The sequence below is a fragment of the Myotis brandtii genome, unplaced genomic scaffold (genome assembly GCF_000412655.1).
Source record: "Myotis brandtii unplaced genomic scaffold, ASM41265v1 scaffold326, whole genome shotgun sequence".
Taxonomy (NCBI): domain Eukaryota; kingdom Metazoa; phylum Chordata; class Mammalia; order Chiroptera; family Vespertilionidae; genus Myotis; species Myotis brandtii.
In genome coordinates, this window is record NW_005362534.1 from 1419728 (window position 1) to 1436795 (window position 17068).

The window sequence follows — 17068 nt, forward strand, 5'->3', positions numbered from 1 at the left end:
CGGGCTTCCGGGCCCCAGGGGTGCGCTGAGATCCGAAGGGCTTCACCGCTCAGGAGCCCTCCAGAACTCGGAAGGTGTCTTGGATGCAAACTGTAGTTCAGTCACCTACGTCACCCAACAGTGGGCGCCCGCGCGTCCCTTTGTGCTGGGGAGCGTGGCTGGAGAGGTAACTGAGCGCGCAGTTGCACGCACCGAGCGCTCCGTGAAGGAGCCTAGGCCAGGGCATAGCCTTTTGCATTCTTGAAATGAATTTCCCTTTGAATTGGCAAGTATTTTATCCACTGGTGTCTTCATCTGGGTGAACTCTTTCCAAATTGCTTTGCTAAACTCAGTTAACAAATCGATGATCCCAAACAACTTTGTACTCTTGTACCTAAATCACTGTTTATATGCATAAAATAAATTGCCTATTTAAATGCAAAAAAAATACATTTCATTTTCAAAATTGAGCTATCAGCTGTTACAGTGTACACATTTTTTTGAGACACCCTGTACTTAGCTGGACACTTTCTCCTTTTTTTCTCCCATGAGATAGGCATTTTTGGTGGATGCTGTCCTTGCTTTACCTTTACTATTTTAAGGGCTTTGTCAACAGTGACACACAGACAGAAATGATTTCTATTGTTTGAAAGAAAATGTTTTTAGACAGGATTATGCTGCAGCCCCCTTTTGCGTATTCCAGTCACTGCTTTTATGTCTGTTTTCCTGAGACGGAGGACAAATTCCTAAACAAGATTTGGTAGTCACTACCAGCCCACTGGTCCCATAAATTATTTCCGAGGAACTCTTTTGTAATGTAATATGTAAAATGGCTTGGCCCAGGTTCGGCAAGTCATATGATATTTGTGATTTTAAAACAATGTGTCACAAAACCCAGCAATTATTTTGAAAAAAAAATTTCATATGGACTACCTACATTGATGCAAAGCAAAAAGGAATAATGAGATTAGGCTTAAAACTTAATTCTAGTTCATTATTGCCCTTATTTAAATCCTTAGTGTTCCCCCAAAGCTCTTCCTCAAAATCCTTGATAGATTCACTTCATATATTGCTTCCAGAAGCAGTCTGGTTTTGTATCCTGACACAATCCAGACACCAATTCAAAAGTCATTAAGCTCTCAAAAAATGTTGTTTGCCTGATAGATTTGTTTTAACTCCATACTTTACTTATTAGGTCTCCCCCCGCCCCAGTTTCTTCTTTTAAAAAAAATATTTTTATTGATTTCAGAGAGGAAGGGAGAGGGAGAGAGAGATAGAAATAGCAATGATGAGAGAGAGCCATTGATCGGCTGCCTCCTGCAACCCCCCTTGACCAGGAATCGAACCCTGACCTCCTGATTCATAGGTCAATGCTCAACCACTGAGCCATGCTGGTCAGGCTCCCCACAGTTTCTTCTTAATTTTTCACACCCATTCTCACTCTCCCTTAGACTGGCAGGGAAAGAGGACCTAATGGACTCTGTGGTAGACTTTATAATAATACAATCACAATTTGTACTGCCTCTCTCTTCCCAGGCCTCCTACTTGAACACTGAAAATGACATGTGGGACTCACTTTATATTCCCATTAGACAGCTCTGGTCTGAGGCAATCCTGGCATGGCAGAGACAACTAACTATCCACCAAATTACTTGTGCTATCCCTTGCATAATACAGCAATACCTTCAGTAAGAAGTAAACCAGCCAGGAATTCCACCCACATCTCAGTATCCCTTGCAGCTAAGTGGAGTCATGTGACTAGCTGTTGCCAATGAAATGTGAGTGGAAATAGTATGAGCGAATCCCTTAGAGCAGTGGTCGGCAAACTCATTAGTCAACAGAGCCAAATATCAACAGTACGACGATTGAAATTTCTTTTGAGAGCCAAATTTTTTAAACTTAAACTATATAGGTAGGTACATTCAACTTTAAATTCAACTTTAAATTCACGGTTTTCGTCTTCCGTTTTTCTTTGCTTCTTCTTTGTAGCCATCTCAAACAGGGCACCTAAAAAAATGTTTCATTTTATAATAATAAAGCCACCAACACAAAAGAATTAAAATTCTTAAATTGATGACAAAAATACCTGTAGGATTTGCAGCTGGTTGGAAAAATACAGGTAACTTTATGCTTCGAGTAGGTACTTTTGTCACCAGAGCACGATTTGCGGAGGCGACTAGCACTAACCACTGCACATGAGACTGCGGACTGACTGGCTCACTCACCTCGCGCATGCCTCCCCCGCGCTGAGTCTCCCCTCGCCCAACCGACACCCCCCACTTCTTCTAACGCCACTTCTTCAAAATAGACTCACCCAGGCCGAAGACCACTGCCTTAGAAGCAAGGTGGTTGGGAAGCAGTGTGTCTCTTCCATATTCTTTCCCTATTCTGTCAGCTTGATACAGAAAACCATGGTAAAATTGTAAGATGGGGGAACTACAAGATGGAAGAAGCCTGGACCCTGAATTACTGTTCAGAATAGAGTTGCAAGAGGCACATCTGTTTTGGACTTCATATGAGGGAGAAAAAAATCTTCTATTGTATTTGAGACAGTCTGCATCTTGGTGGTGGGACTTGTTGTTATAGAAGCTAGCATTGCCTTAACTAATACATGTGATTATCACCTTCTTTTTGGCCAGTGACTAAGCTTAGCTTAAGAGTCAGTGTAAGACCTACTATTGGCCAATAAGAAGCAGAAATCTGCTGGGAGCTTCTGGGAGTTTCCTCCCTGGTGGAAGGAGAGAGCAGTAAAAGGAGGAGCCTACCACTAACTTCTTCACACCTTTGATCACAGTGGACTGAGGATGGGACTCAAAGAAGTGCTGTCCCCAGAATCTGGATGTCACTGAGCTGCCTTTGGAGCGTGTTATATATTATGTGTGATTAATAAATAACCTTAATATTGAAGCCACTTTCTGCTGTGTGTGGTAGAACCATACAAATTGATATACATATGCTCAATTTTTAAAAAAACATTTACAGTGGAACCTCGGTTTTCGAACTTAATTCGCCCCAGAAGACTGTTCGAGAAGCGATTTGTTCGAAAACCGAATCATTTTTCCCATTAGAAATCATGTAAATTGAATTAATTCATTCCAGACCCCAAATTATTCAATTTTAACCTTTCTTATATACAGTACATGCTTAATGTACTGTTTAATCTATAAACAAACACTTCTTTTCTTAAACTTATTGAACCACCCCCTATTAGCCTTAAACGCATCACTTTCAGCACTCGTTCCAGGGGTGTCTTTCAGGAGGTCAGCATGTGGCATCTTTGTTGCTGTCACTGGCTAACTGCTTTACATTTATCCAAATCAACAACAGTTTTTCTACCTCTTCAATTGCTTGTGATCAATGTTTCTTTCACACCATTAGAAACATTAGCACCCTTGATGGCCTCTTTATGTTTTAAAGTTGTGCTAATCATCCATTTGCCAGCATCAAAAGCAAAAACAACAACAACAACAAACACATACAAAAATGTTCACAGCACAATTTTCTGAGATGTTAGCGGTAAACTGACTCTTACTGGCACATTCTCTCCTTTGTTTGTGGCCTGAGAGATGCTTTGTGTCATGCTGATGTATCAGCACTAAAGGGTTGTGAGGTATAAAAACCAAAGTTCGTTCAACAACCAAGACATTTTTTTTTCATGAACAACTTGGTGGAGAACCAAGGTTTGACTGTATTCAACAAAGTTTTATTGTGGATCTATGACAGGTGCTGTTCTAGGTGCTGGGGATCCAAAAGCAAACACAAAACCCAGGATCGTTGAAACTGTCATCTCATGATAGAATATGGGTCTGGCAAAAAGATAAGAACATCAGAGGCCATGGATTTTAATTAATAGATTTCCTCGGTGACAAATGTGTTTATTCACTCACAAATATTTACTGAATACCTGTATTCGTGGTAGGAATATGGCAGCCCTATCAGCTTACAGTGAGGGAGACAGATATTAATCAAAGAATCAAACAAAGGTCTCATCTCAAACTGTAATAATATGAAAATGTGTAACAATAGACCTGACCTCATTACCCATCCCAGTTGCAAATAATAACTTCCTAAATTATTTGTCTACTGTCTCTCTTCCCTGGTAGGCTGGGATCCAGGAGGGCGGGGACAATATCTCGCCACATTCTCTGCTCCCTCCCATCCTTAGCAAAATGCTTGGCATGGAGGAGGGAATAGGTGTTTACACATAGTTGCTTCATAAATGAGCATTTCCTCCTAGATGACAAAAAAAAAAATCTAATACCAACGTTCTGTGCTTCCAGATAGAGGGTGCAGGTACTAGTATTCTGCTGGACCAAGCAATACAAAGATATATCAAATGACTTCTGCAGAAGATTCCCAGGATTTTGCAAAGTCAGCAACAACTTCTGGTGAGGGAAGCTGGTTGAGATAAAAGGAGAAGCTTGCAAATATAGCTAGAAGATGTGTAGACTGGCAAGAGCCTCTAGGGCAAGCATGTCAAACTCATGCGGTTGGTTCTGTGTGAGTTACAGGCAGTAACATTGAGGTGTGGTGGGCCAAGGCAAACACAGGCTCCAAAGAAAATCTTGGGGCTTGGAGCACATCTGTGTACATCCTGGCTGTATGTGACCTTGGACAAGGCACTTCACTTGTCTTGGCCCTCATGGTAAAGTGGGCACAGCAACAACAGTGCCTATCTCCGAAAGTCGTTCTTAAGGTTAAGAGAGAGAATGCATGGAAAGTCCTTTGCACAATGCCTAGCTGGCTCAGAGCGGATTCCCCAGGAACAGACTCTGAGACCAATGAGCATGTGGGAAGTACATGGCGAGTGCTAGTGGAGGAAGCAGGAGGGAGAACTTGGGCTGCAATGCAGTCTCAACAAAGGCCTCAGGTGAACCCACAGGGAGCTCTGAAGCTACGACAGTCCCTCTGAGTTGTCTCACCTTGAAGCAAAGGCCTTTATATGCCCAGTTACCCAGTCATTGGATACAGGCTGCCCAAGTGAGGGAGTTTGACCTTGTTGAGGCAGCCTCCTTCAGGCAAGGGCAATTCTCAGAGGGAACTCTCCCAACAAGACTCAGCAACTCTACCTCCAGCCTCTGGAAGGAGACATCTGGAAGGACAAATACCTCAGTCCTAAAGGGGAGGTCTGTCTGGGTGGCAGCACACCACCACATCCACAATGCTAGCATTTAATATGTACCTTTAAGACCATTGTGGCAGCTGTTTAAAATTCCCCAAAGCCTGCTGAGGGCTTAAAGCTTCCTCGTTCTCAAAGCATAACTTCCCAAAGGTTCAGAGCATAATTGGGATGTAAATATACAGTGATCTAAATATATGTGTCAAAAACATGTTTAACTCATTAAGGAGCAGGATGACAAAGCTGGATCAAGGGAGGATATGGGAGCTGATGTTACTATGTACGTACTGATGTAGATCTACACACAGCAACAGACAGACTTTCTACACACAGCAACACACACATGCATTTAGTGGGGGGAAATGCTGGAATGAGATTGTAAAGTTAGATACAAACAGACATAACCTTTGGAGCTAGCTTTTCTACAGGACAAAGTCATCTGTAACTTTCTGTCTAAAGCAAATCACTCCAGAGAATGGGTCCTAGTCAATAGCACATGGTCAGTCATAGAAAATCACATCCCCCAATACTTAGCAGCCCCTTGGGCTGCCTCATGGAGACCATGATCTAGAGCAGGGTTTTGAAAGAGAGCAAAGCCATCTTTCAGCCTTATTTCCACATTCTGGATAATTTCTTACCATTGGTGAACATCTCACACCAGCTATCAGGGCCACCCCTGCACAGGGATGGCCCTTGAGAACACTTCAGAAGGCCAGGTCCACTGAGGAAATGGAATTTATTCTTTCCTCTTGGTGGTACCAGTAGGATTCAGCTTTTGTTCTAAAACAGCCTTTGAGTCAAACCATGGGGACTGCATCCAATCCAATCAATTCTCAGCATGTCTAGTATGGATGACCTAGCCCCTTCCCAGCTACCGCTTTTTTATTGACAAATTTCTGGTTGTTTCAAAGATGAGCTACACATCACTAAGAAAATGATTAAAAGACAAGGACAGCCACCAGAGAGATGTTGCCCCTAATCTGAAAGAAGTGACTTTAGGTAAAAGCTGGGTTCCTTGGGACTCATTACATATATTTTACATTTCCCAAGAAAAGGTGAGGGAGGGAAAGCCTGCCTTCATACTTTCTTGGAAGTACAGAAGGCTGGCTGCTTTAGCCACTTCTCCTAATGCCAACCATCCCTCAATGCCAATGGGAGAACCATTGCTATTTCCTAACCACCTCACAGAAGCTTCTCACTTGTTTACTGCAGAGCTAGAAGGAAGGGTGGGGAGTGAACTTTCTAAGCATGATATCTGAAGCCGATTAGCTCCCTGTGCCTTTTTCAAGATGCCCCTCCGGTTGTGGGCTGTGGAAGGGGTGATTTCTTTCCACAGTGCATGCAGCGCCCACTGTCTTGGACCCTGACCTATAGATCTCGGGGGAAAGAAAGAAACTAGGCAGCACTGAAACACTCTCTCCCTCATGGTTGACAGGGGCCATTTGTCTCTGCAACACGAGGGCAAGTAGAGCCCGCCATCACCCGCCTGATCTAATGGTAACACATTAAAGGCACATCTCCAAAGGTTCAGGATTTTCAATCAGTTTTAAATCAGTTTCACCCACTCTATGTCTCGCATCGACCTAGAAGTCCCGTGCTGGGTATCTGATAAGTGAGCCCGTGTTTGGCATTTAATCCAATATTTATGCACAGAGATTGTGAAACAACACAAAACAGTCCTCCCCTCCCCCAATTTCACCTACTGGAAGAGAGAAGATATGTGACTGGTTCAGGGAAGACTGTTTTTAAATGCCATGTTCTTGCCTCCAGGTACAATGGGAACTTGAACTGATGATAAAGCCAAGCTCTCTGCTTTGAGTAGACCAATGGATAAGAAAAGCTTGCAGCCCCAAGTGAAGTAAGTCCATCAGAGAAAGACGAGTATTGCATGATCTCATTCATACATGGAATCTAATTAACAAAATAAACTGATGAATGGAGTGGATCCAGAGACAGGGAAGCATGGAACAGAGTGCGGAATCTCAGAGGGAAGGCAGGGGAGGGAGGATGGGTTGGAGATAATCAACCAAAGACATTATATGCATATATGCATAACCCATGGATGCAGACACTGGGGTGGTGAGGGCCTGGAGTGGGGAGTGGGGTAGGGTGGGGTGGGCTGGAGGGAGATGATGGGGGGAAAAGGGAACATATGTAATACTTTCAACAACAAATATTTTTTAAAGTATCAAATTATACACTTTAAATATGTGCAGTTGACTATATGTCACTGATATGTCAATAAAACTATGTAAAAAAAAAACACAAAGAAAAAAAAAAAAGCTTGCAGCCCGGCCAGCACGGCTCAGTGGGTGAACGTCGACCTATGAACCAGGAGGTCACACATGGTTTGATTCCCGGTCAGGGCCCATGCCTGGGTTGTGGGCTCCATCCCCAGTATGGGGCATGCAGGAAGCAGCCAATCAATGATTCATCTCTCATCACTGATGTTTCTATCTCTCCCTCTCCCTTCCTCTTTAAAATCAATAAAACTGTATTTTTTAAAAAAGAAATGCTTGCAAAAGCACACTTAGATGAAAATGTTCTAGAGTTATAGTGGTGATGGTTGCACAACTTCGTGAAAATTCAAAGATAGAGATGTATACTTTAAAAGGGGGAATTTTTGCCGAAACCGGTTTGGCTCAGTGGCTAGAGCGTCGGCCTGTGGACTGAAGGGTCCCAGGTTCGATTCCGGTCAAGGGCATGTACCTGGGTTTGCGGGCACTTCCCCAGTGGGGGATGTGCAGGAGGCAGCTGATCGATGTTTCTCTCTCATCAATGTTTCTAACTCTCTATCCCTCTCCCTTCCTCTCTGTAAAAAATCAATAAAAAATATTTTAAAAAAATAAAAGGGGGAATTTTATGGTATATGAGTGATACCTCAACTTTTTTTAAATAAAAGCACACTTAAAACTAGGATTCCCCAAGGGAGTCAGGCGCTTCTTGGCTATCTGCACCTGTTCTGGCAAAACACTGCTCTCAGGGGCAGAAGAGCTTGTCAGCTCCCCTGGGGAAACCAAAGCTGGGGCTCTGGCGTCACCCCCAGCTCTGCCAAGTTCCAGCTGTGTGTCCCTAGGGACATAACCCTCTTCTACCTACCTCAGAGCCTGGAGAAGTCTTAGGACCATCTCACATATAGCAGGAACTCAGGACGTGCCGACTGTTAAAGTCTACTCCTGGAGAAGCGTAAACCATAGGGAGTAGAGACCACTGCTTCTCACCTCCTGAGATCATGGCACATCCTGGGGAGAGGGGTATCAATTTAGGAACTTTAAAGGCTGGTAACAAGCCTGGTATCTAAATTTTTCCCTAACTTAAACTTTGAACCATAATTTGTACCCACACCTTGGATCCTCCTTCTGTCTTTATCATTTCCTCACTGACTTCAGAGGGACACTAAGTCACATATTCTCTTTATAGGAATAAATGTTCCAACCCTGCCCTATTCATGCCTTAAAATCTTACAACTCTTGGGTACATCGCTAATCTCTATTTCTATTCCAAATTTTGTCTATTTCTCTACCAGACTACACTGTTTTAGTTTTGGAAGTTTAATCATATAGTTCACTATTTGTTGGGGGAAATTCTCCCTTTTAAAAACTTTTTTTAAACTCCCTTTTAAAAACACATGTTTCTTAGCTTTGTGTTCATTTTCTTTTCTTTTTTCCAAGAGAACAAATCCATTTTATTTATTTACTTTTCAGTAAGTTTAAATCCTTGAGAGGAACAGCATTATATGAATTCTGTGTCCAATGGCCTAAGCAAGAAGGTTGTTTTGGAAATACCCATGAACCATGCCACTGTTTCCATGAGCACAGTGACCCTTCCCTAGGTGACTCTGGTTTTGTTCGCTTTGTCACCAGGAGTCACTTGCTTTGCACACATAAGCACATCTCTTGTTTAGATAGAATTCAGTATCTTCTGAAGCATAAACACCTTCAATTTTAAGATATAATTCTAAATTATATCAAGCATAAACACTTTCAAATTTGAGATCTGTGTGCTCCCTCTGGTTCTGGAGACCCTGCTTACAGCCAATAACAATGGCCTTGGACCACAGCCTTCAAGGCATACAGGGTGTCCCCTGAAAAAAACAATTTTGGGGGGAAACCCTGTATTTTTTCTTATAAAAGTTCTGTTCCAAGCAGCCTCCACAGGCTGCAAGATGGAGAAAAGAGTGTGTTTATTTTTTTACATGAAGTGTAAAATTATACTTTCAGGTTGCAAAAAAGGAATCCCATTGCTTGGAACTTCATTTAGTTTACAAATACTGCACAAATGTGAGGGCCACCTACTACTAGTCTTCTTCACAAGCGTAGGTTTCCCCATTTGGGAACATGGCTTGTCTTTCCATTTCCATCTATGCTAATGCACTGTAGTCATGTTTTAGACATAGCTTATTAATTTTAGGAGTGACATGGCTTTTGTTGGGATTTACTTCCTGTTTATTGATAATGTGTAAGAAAACTATCAATTTCTCTATTTAGTAGTTGGCTCCCCTGTGAAATTATTCTAAGAGTTTTTTAGTTGTTTCTCTTGGATTCTCCCAAAAGAGACTACCTATAAAGGCTTCTCTTTCCTAATGTTTCTAATAGTTCTTGCTCCATTTTATATAATTGTGCTTTCTGAAGGAGGCTGAAGAGTGGGGCTAGAGGTAACCCGGTGTTGTGCCCCAATGGGATACCTCTAGAAACAAATTAGTTCCTTACATTTGCTTTCTACATTTAAAGAAACATTTGCTAATAGGAAAACTGTACATACTGAGAAAAATTTAGAATGTTCACAAAATAGATATTGCTCTTAGGAGTGACTGGCCTCCACTGTGACCCTCTGGCCAGAGCTCATGATGACAGAAGCTATTTGTAATGCCACTGTCTAAGGCCAACATATGGAAAGAGTCAGGATGTCCACTCCTGTGCCCTTGCCAAAGCCTTTGTCAGCAGAGCTAGGAAGGCTGCATTTGACTGAGCCCCAGCTTTCGAGATTGGAGCCCAGAAGTTACCATGTGGATTCCAACATCTCCATTCCTGTGCTGCCTCCCTGGCTCCTGGTCCTGGCTGGTACTCTCTCCCGGGCTGTAGGCAAGCCACGAATTAGATACAAAAAAGCTGGTCTGGGTTTCAGCTTACTGGAAAATAAGGGTCACTCACCATTCCATTATAATTTTGTTTAGACACCAGATAGCTATGTGGAATGTTTTCGTAGGTTACACTAAGGTTAACTTCATCTTAACTAGCTGGAAATCCCTCCCATCAGTGGTCTGAAAGTACAGCAACTTTACTGTACTTAGAAGTTCATCATGTCCTAGGGCAGCTCATCACTTAAGCTTATTTCCACAGTTGGCTTCACTTGGAACTGACAATGGAGGAATTTTAATGAGTTTGACAGGGAAAGGACAGCCACACAAGATTTTTGTGTGTGTTTTCCACATGGACTTAAAAAAAAACTGGTTTGCTTTCAGCAGATTTCTTCATTGAGCCTACAGAAATAAACAAAATATTAGCATGCTATCAAACTCTTCAGTGAAAATGTATTTCACATTAAAGACAATGTCCATATCATGCAAATGAGGCATCACCCCAGTTATAATGACACTGTGAAGGACAACAGATCACAACGAAACAGACCTTTGGCAAAATGAAGCTGTAAGAAAGAGGGCGAGGCATTTTTTGAAAGACAGACTATGCTATCATTTTCTGTGCTTATCATAAAATGGATTTTCCCCAATAGTCATCAAGATCAATGGCACTGCGTTAGTGGAGGCATATATTTTATTTTAGTTTTTACACATACACAAACATACACAGTTTCCATAACTAATAAAGTCTTAAACTGCAGCTGGTTTTGAAAGCACATAAACAAGATTACTATTGACACTGCTTTGTATTTCCTGGTTGCAAACCTCGGTCAGAAGTATGGATCTTTCTAAGCTCTTATTGTACAAGTCAAAAAAAGGGGTTTCAAAGAAGGAAAGGTTATTTTAATCTGAAAGTCACATTTCACCACAAGAAATTAAATTAAGAAAACACATTATAGGGCATAAAACACGAGGAGTATACATTCTAGCGTCATCTATTCTCTGTTCAGATGTTCTATGTTAAAGTCCATTATAGTGACACACAGAGTCTTGTTCAGGGCCCCTTCATTTCGGAGCATTATCGTTTTCACTTGTGCCTGGTTTTATTAGAATTGAGCAAACACCGGAGCAAACAAAGAAACAAAAGCCCCAATAGCAACAACGTCAAAACCAACCACCAGTGCATGAGACACAGGATTCACTCAGTTTAAAAGCCACTTGATGGTTTGGAGTGTCTACAGCTTGGAGGTTTTAAGGTGCAACATGAAAAGGTCCTTGCTAGATTCAGCTGCTCATGTCTATAGGAATATATATCAGAAAACAGCAATCATTCCACTGTATAATGGATTCCTTACTCAACAAGTTATTCCATTAGCTCCTCAAGGAGTAATCTGGCGCAACGCATTTGGCAGGTGACTAAGCTTAATAATAAAATGGCTTCTTGATAGTAACTTCCAACAAAGAAACCTCAGAGAGAGGGGAAAACCCTCTGGAATTTCTTCTTTTAAACAAAGATGGGAGATATGCAGCCCACGATCAGTATATGTTTAAGTAGAGTCTGGGTAAATGTCTAGAATATTTACAGGAATCATCTAAATGTTTATGTGCTCCAACTTTGGGAATAAGAATGGTTACAAGGTGAATTTCCCAGCTAGAATGACTCATTGGTTTCGGATGATCACTATGATAATAGAGTAAATAGTATAGTAAGCACTTTATCAGCAGCCGAAGCTCATAAATAGAACCGTAACATGAAATGTCGCTAAAGCCCGACAAGGCCAACTTCGCAAGGTTTCTACCAAGAGTGGCCAGTGTTTGATATACTAACTAGGAATACAATTACATCTCGATTTAATGATTTGGAATCCAGTGGTTAGGGACGACAGGAGCTCCTTCCAAGGGCTGGCAGCTTGGATCTCATGGCCAGCAGCTTCATGGCTTCTCTAAACGCCACCTGTGTCAATTCACAAACAGACCTCGGTGAGACCGATGAAGAGACTGAGTATTTGCAATTTGCAGCCCCTATGCCCTCTCCCTAAATGCTCCCACACTGAGATGTTCTGCCTGCCTGGTGAGTTTCTTTTCCGTGGCTCACACGGCATCTCTCGGCAGAAGTGCTGCAGCATTTTGAGTAGGACTGTTCTTTTGGGTGGGCTGAGTTTTCTTTGTGTGGATTGTCTGAAAACCTGCAGGATGTTCAAAGTCCCAAGCTTTGCTTTCCAGATGCCAGAGCTGCCACCAGCCATTGTGACAACAAAAAACCCCCAACAGCCCTACCCGGTTTGGCTCAGTGGATAGAGCATCGGCCTGTGGACTGAAGGGTCCCAGGTTCGATTCCAGTCAAGGGCATGTACCTTGGCTGCGGGCACATCCCAGTAGGTAGTGTGCAGGAGGCAGCTGATAGATGTTTCTCTCTCATCGATGTTTCTAACTCTCTATACCTCTCCCTTCCTCTCTGTAAAAAATCAATAAAATATATATATTTAAAAACCAACACATTTCCAAATGCCCCCCCCCCCAACCCTGCAGGTACCACCTCTGGTTGGAAAGAACTTGAGAACTGGACTATATGAAAAATGTATACAAGCAATAGGAATGCAATTATTTAGCCCAGGTATTTTTTTTTCTTTTTGGACAGGGAGTTTGCACTTCTTTTAGTTAGAAATGCAGGAACTAGACTAGAGGAGCCTAGGTTTTGTGGATTTTTCTGGTCCTTACTGAATAGTGAGGTCAGTGAACTGAAGGGTTTGAGGTATGCTAACAACAAAAGAAAACTTCTATTAAATATTAAGCTGTATGTCAGGGAAATAGAATCCTTAGGTATGGTTTTTGTTTTTGAAGTGTCCAAGAAGGCAGCTGCTCTTCCAAACTAGGGATATTCTTTATTTTAAAAATTATCTGTCATACATTCCCTCCCACGTGTGAAGGGACCACAACTGCTTTCCCAGGAGCCAAGAGACGGGGACTCTAAAATGTGCTGTGTACAGCCAATAGCTGAGGTCAGACAGAAAGAAGTATAAGAAACACCATGACCTCATCCATGTGGCCTCCCCAACCTGTTTCCTCGCTTGAGAAAGAGAAAGATTGGACTAAGTCATATCAGGCATCAAAGTTCTGTTATAGGAATGGAGCAGCAGGGAAAAAAGTGACTGAGAGAATGCTGAGACTATAAAAACATCTAAAAGGAGTGTACAGCGGGAGGAATTTGGCATTATTAAGTTATAAAAAACCTAATAAGTTCTAATTTCCAAATTTAGGATTAATTTATAAATAAATTCTAATCACTGAACAACAAATGAGCCTCAAACTGAAGTAAATCCAATGTGAGGTGTGTATAACTAAATGCACACAAATGCAGAGGGGTTTGGAACCCATAGATATAACTTAAACAATAAGAGATTCTAGAAGAACTTTGGCAAGAAAAAAGGCCAAAAGTGGGGAACAAAAACTTCAGGGCACAAACTTCAGTCCCCCGCCTCAAACCCCCACTCCCTCAGGTATGCTCCAGGAACAAATGTTTGCTTTGGAAGACTCCAGAACGGGTCCACAGAACAGGCAATCATTTGGCCCAACATCAATGTATACGAATGATTCCAGCTAGAACATGAGATGTTGCTGAGTAAAACTAGGGGAGAAGTTCATTTTATTAACACTACCTCGTACCACTATGAGAGCATTCTCTCTTCTAAATAAGGTCCTACTTGAGACAGGTGTTAGGTCAAACTTGTAGGCAGTGCTTTTCAACACATACACCCCATCCACAGACCCCAAACAGCAGAGCTGGGCATGGCAGGTGTGGTGCTGAAGGCTCCCATATGAAGGATTTACTTGAAATCCACTTCAATTATTGTGTGTGCTGCAGTATATACCATATATTCATATTCATGTTTGCATTTTTCAAATAAAACTGACCATCCTGGCCCAGCTGGCATGGCTCAGTGGGTGAGTGTCAACCTATGAACCAGGAGGTCACAGTTTGATTCCCAGTCAGGGCACATGCCCACGTTGCAGGCTCGATCCCCAGTGTGGGGCATGCAGGAGGCAGCCGATCAATGATTCTCTCTCATCATTGATGTTTCTCTCTCTCTCCCTCTCCCTTCCTCTCTGAAATCAATAAAGTATTTAAAAATAAATAATAAAACTGACCACCCAGGAGGCTGAGTGATGTTTATCCTACCTTCACAACCCCAGTTGGAGAGTTATAGATGTAGACTATCATCAAAAGACTGTACCTTTCATTAAAGAGATGCTGTATTTGTCAACAGAAGGTGTTCAGAGTACTTTCTTGGCTGGGACTGTTAAATCCTTCGATCAGGTTTTTGTTACAGTCATCCAGGCTGAGATTTTCACTGGATCTCTTGGGGAACATGGGGGGGCCGGTGAAATCTAAGAGATCTTGAAGAGCTCGGGCATTACCAGTTCCATTTTGGTCCAGAGACATCCCAGGAATCATTTCACTCACTGGTGAAAATTCTGGGATGGAGATAAGCTCTTCTTTTGAAACAGGACTAAGGGGGGGAGGGGGATGGGCAGAGAGAGGAGGAGAGAAGGAGAAGGAGAGGGAGAGAGACAGACAGACAGACAGATAGAACTATTAATTCTAATATTTTGTTATACTACTCTTCTTTTCTAGAGAAGGTGGATTTAGAGCCAGAGCTTGTATGTAACACATTGTAAAAAAAAAAATGTTAGTTCAAATCTGAGTCACTGACAGACACAAGGCCCCGTGGATGAGAACAAGGGAAGGGGATTGAGCAGGGCTGTGAAGGTCAAGCTCACACCGTGTACAGGAAAGAAGGATATAGGAAGCACAGGCACCAGCCCTCTACTGCAGAGAAGCCAAGTACTTCCCAAACCTTGGAAATGGGAAACCCTGACAGAATGCAAAGGCTGGAAGTTGAAAGTGAGCCGAGGAAGGGTCCTAATTGGCCTCAGGGCTTGGGATGCTGCCTCTCTCTAGCAGTGCAGCCTGGGCGAACTGCTTTTTGTTCCCCAGCCTTAGCTTCCTCCACTGTAAAATGGGACAGTCATTTCTCCTGCCAGGGTTCCTGCGAGCAAGCAGGACACACTCCTGCTGGGGGCGTTCCTGTGAGCCACCTGCTGTGAGTGCTCAGTGAAGGTTGGGGCCATCTCAACAAGGACCCCAACATCCAACCCAGCACCTGCAGAGTGAATCTCTCCCTCCCCCCACTCCTTCTCTAAAGTGAGACTTCCACTCCGCCCCCTGACTTATCCAGCTCCTGCCCAGTGGGCCTTATTCCCTCTCTCCTCTCCCTAGAGATGGAAGGCAGCTGTGCCAACCATGAGTAGTGGGCTGCAGTTTGAGGGCCTGTCACCTGGAGTCTCTCTTATCAGCCAGAATAAGGCTGCTGCCAGGTTGGTCTGTCTGTTCTTTTTCCCCTCAAAAAGATCTTAGAGAAGAATCTAGAACAGCGGTTCTCAACCTGTGGGTCTCGACCCCTTTGGGTTGCCTAAGACCATCAGAAAACACATATATAATTACATATTGTTTTTGTGATTAATCACTATGCTTTAATTATGTTCAATTTGTAACAATGAAAATACATCCTGCATATCAGATATTTACATTACGATTTATAACAGTAGCAAAATTACAGTTATGAAGTAGTAACGAAAATAATGTTATGGTTGGGGATCACCACAACATGAAGAACTGTATTAAAGGGTCGCGGCATTAGGAAGGTTGAGAACCATTGATCTAGAAAAACCCGTTGCACTGTAGAAGCTCAGAAGACCTCTCCCTCACACTGAGCAGCAGCAGACCTGACACTACTTCTGGTGGCTGGAGCCTGGGAAACCTGCCTCATTAGCAGGAACACCCGCTTCAACTCCTGGGGTTTAAGAGCTGGTCAGAGCTTGGGGAGGAGAGAATGCCCCAACCTTGGGCACAACCTCCAGAAATCTCTCTCCAAAGCAGAGGTAGCCACAGGGACAACTCAGTACGCACAGAAAGCTCCTGTCCTTTCTTGAACCCTGGCTGGTGCCATGTCTTGCCCTCTTCCCCCACCCAGAGACATGAAGACTAAGGGGGTTCATGCCCTAGCCCAGTGGTCAGCAAACTGCAGCTCGCGAGCCACATGCGGCTCTTTGGCCCCTTAAACACATTGTATACGGGAAACGTATTTATACGTTTTACGTTGACTGTAAGTAGTAGAGCCACCTGTTACTACCCGCATACAATGTGTTAAGTGTGGCTCTTCCACAAAATACCAGCTCTTCCACAAAATACCGACTTCTGTGCATGGGCCACGAAGTTTCAATCTCACTGTACGTGCGCGCCTGCACGTGGTATTTTGTGGAAGAGCCACACTCAAGGGGCCGCAGTTTGCCGACCACTGACTTAGGGGTATTAGTATTGTGAATACATTTGTGTTTGGTGCCCTGTGCATTGTGTCTGGTTGTGTTGTATTTTGTGCCTTTAAGTCAACGCAGGAGAGCTACCTCGGTTGCAGGCTCCTCCTTGGCCCTGGTCAGAGCAAGCTTGTGTGGGAGGCAACCAATCGATGTGTTTCTCTCACATTGCTATTTCTCTCTGTCTTTCCCTCTCTCTTCCAGTCTCTCTAAAAATCAATGGAAAAATACCCTTGGGTGAGGTTTACAAAAAAAAAAAAAGAAGAATCAGGTTCAGCATAAGGGTAGGGGGTGGGGTGGAGTGAGAATGTTATGTTAACCTTTAAGATGCCTCAGCTGTTTTCCCTGGGGGCAGCCTGCTATGACGGTGGCTGCTGGTGGCCAGTGGTGACAAGAGATGGGGAGATGGTGGCAAAAGCCGAGGAGGTCCTGCAATCAGTTTGCATAGGACTTGCTCTTCTGGTGATGGGGCTGCCAGACCCTGGGTTTTCACATATCCGGCTCAGGCCTGGGTGCCCGAG

At 43.2% G+C, this 17068-nt stretch overlaps 1 protein-coding gene across 5 annotated transcripts in view; it reads right to left on the reverse strand.

Moving 5' to 3' along the window:
- Window positions 1-10851: 10851 nt before the first annotated feature.
- Window positions 10852-17068, reverse strand: part of MAP7D2 (MAP7 domain containing 2) — an 88587-nt gene continuing 82370 nt past the window's right edge. For 4 of the 5 annotated variants that reach the window (XM_014543465.1, XM_014543464.1, XM_014543467.1 and 1 more), the window contains 2 exons: window positions 14408-14683; window positions 10852-12129 (listed from right to left, as the gene is read on the reverse strand). In XM_014543465.1, coding sequence (XP_014398951.1) covers window positions 14434-14683 — 250 coding nt within the window. In that variant the 3' untranslated portion in view covers window positions 10852-12129; window positions 14408-14433. The remainder of the gene's footprint in view (window positions 12130-14407; window positions 14684-17068) is intronic. The other variant, XM_014543468.1, reaches the window with a different exon arrangement.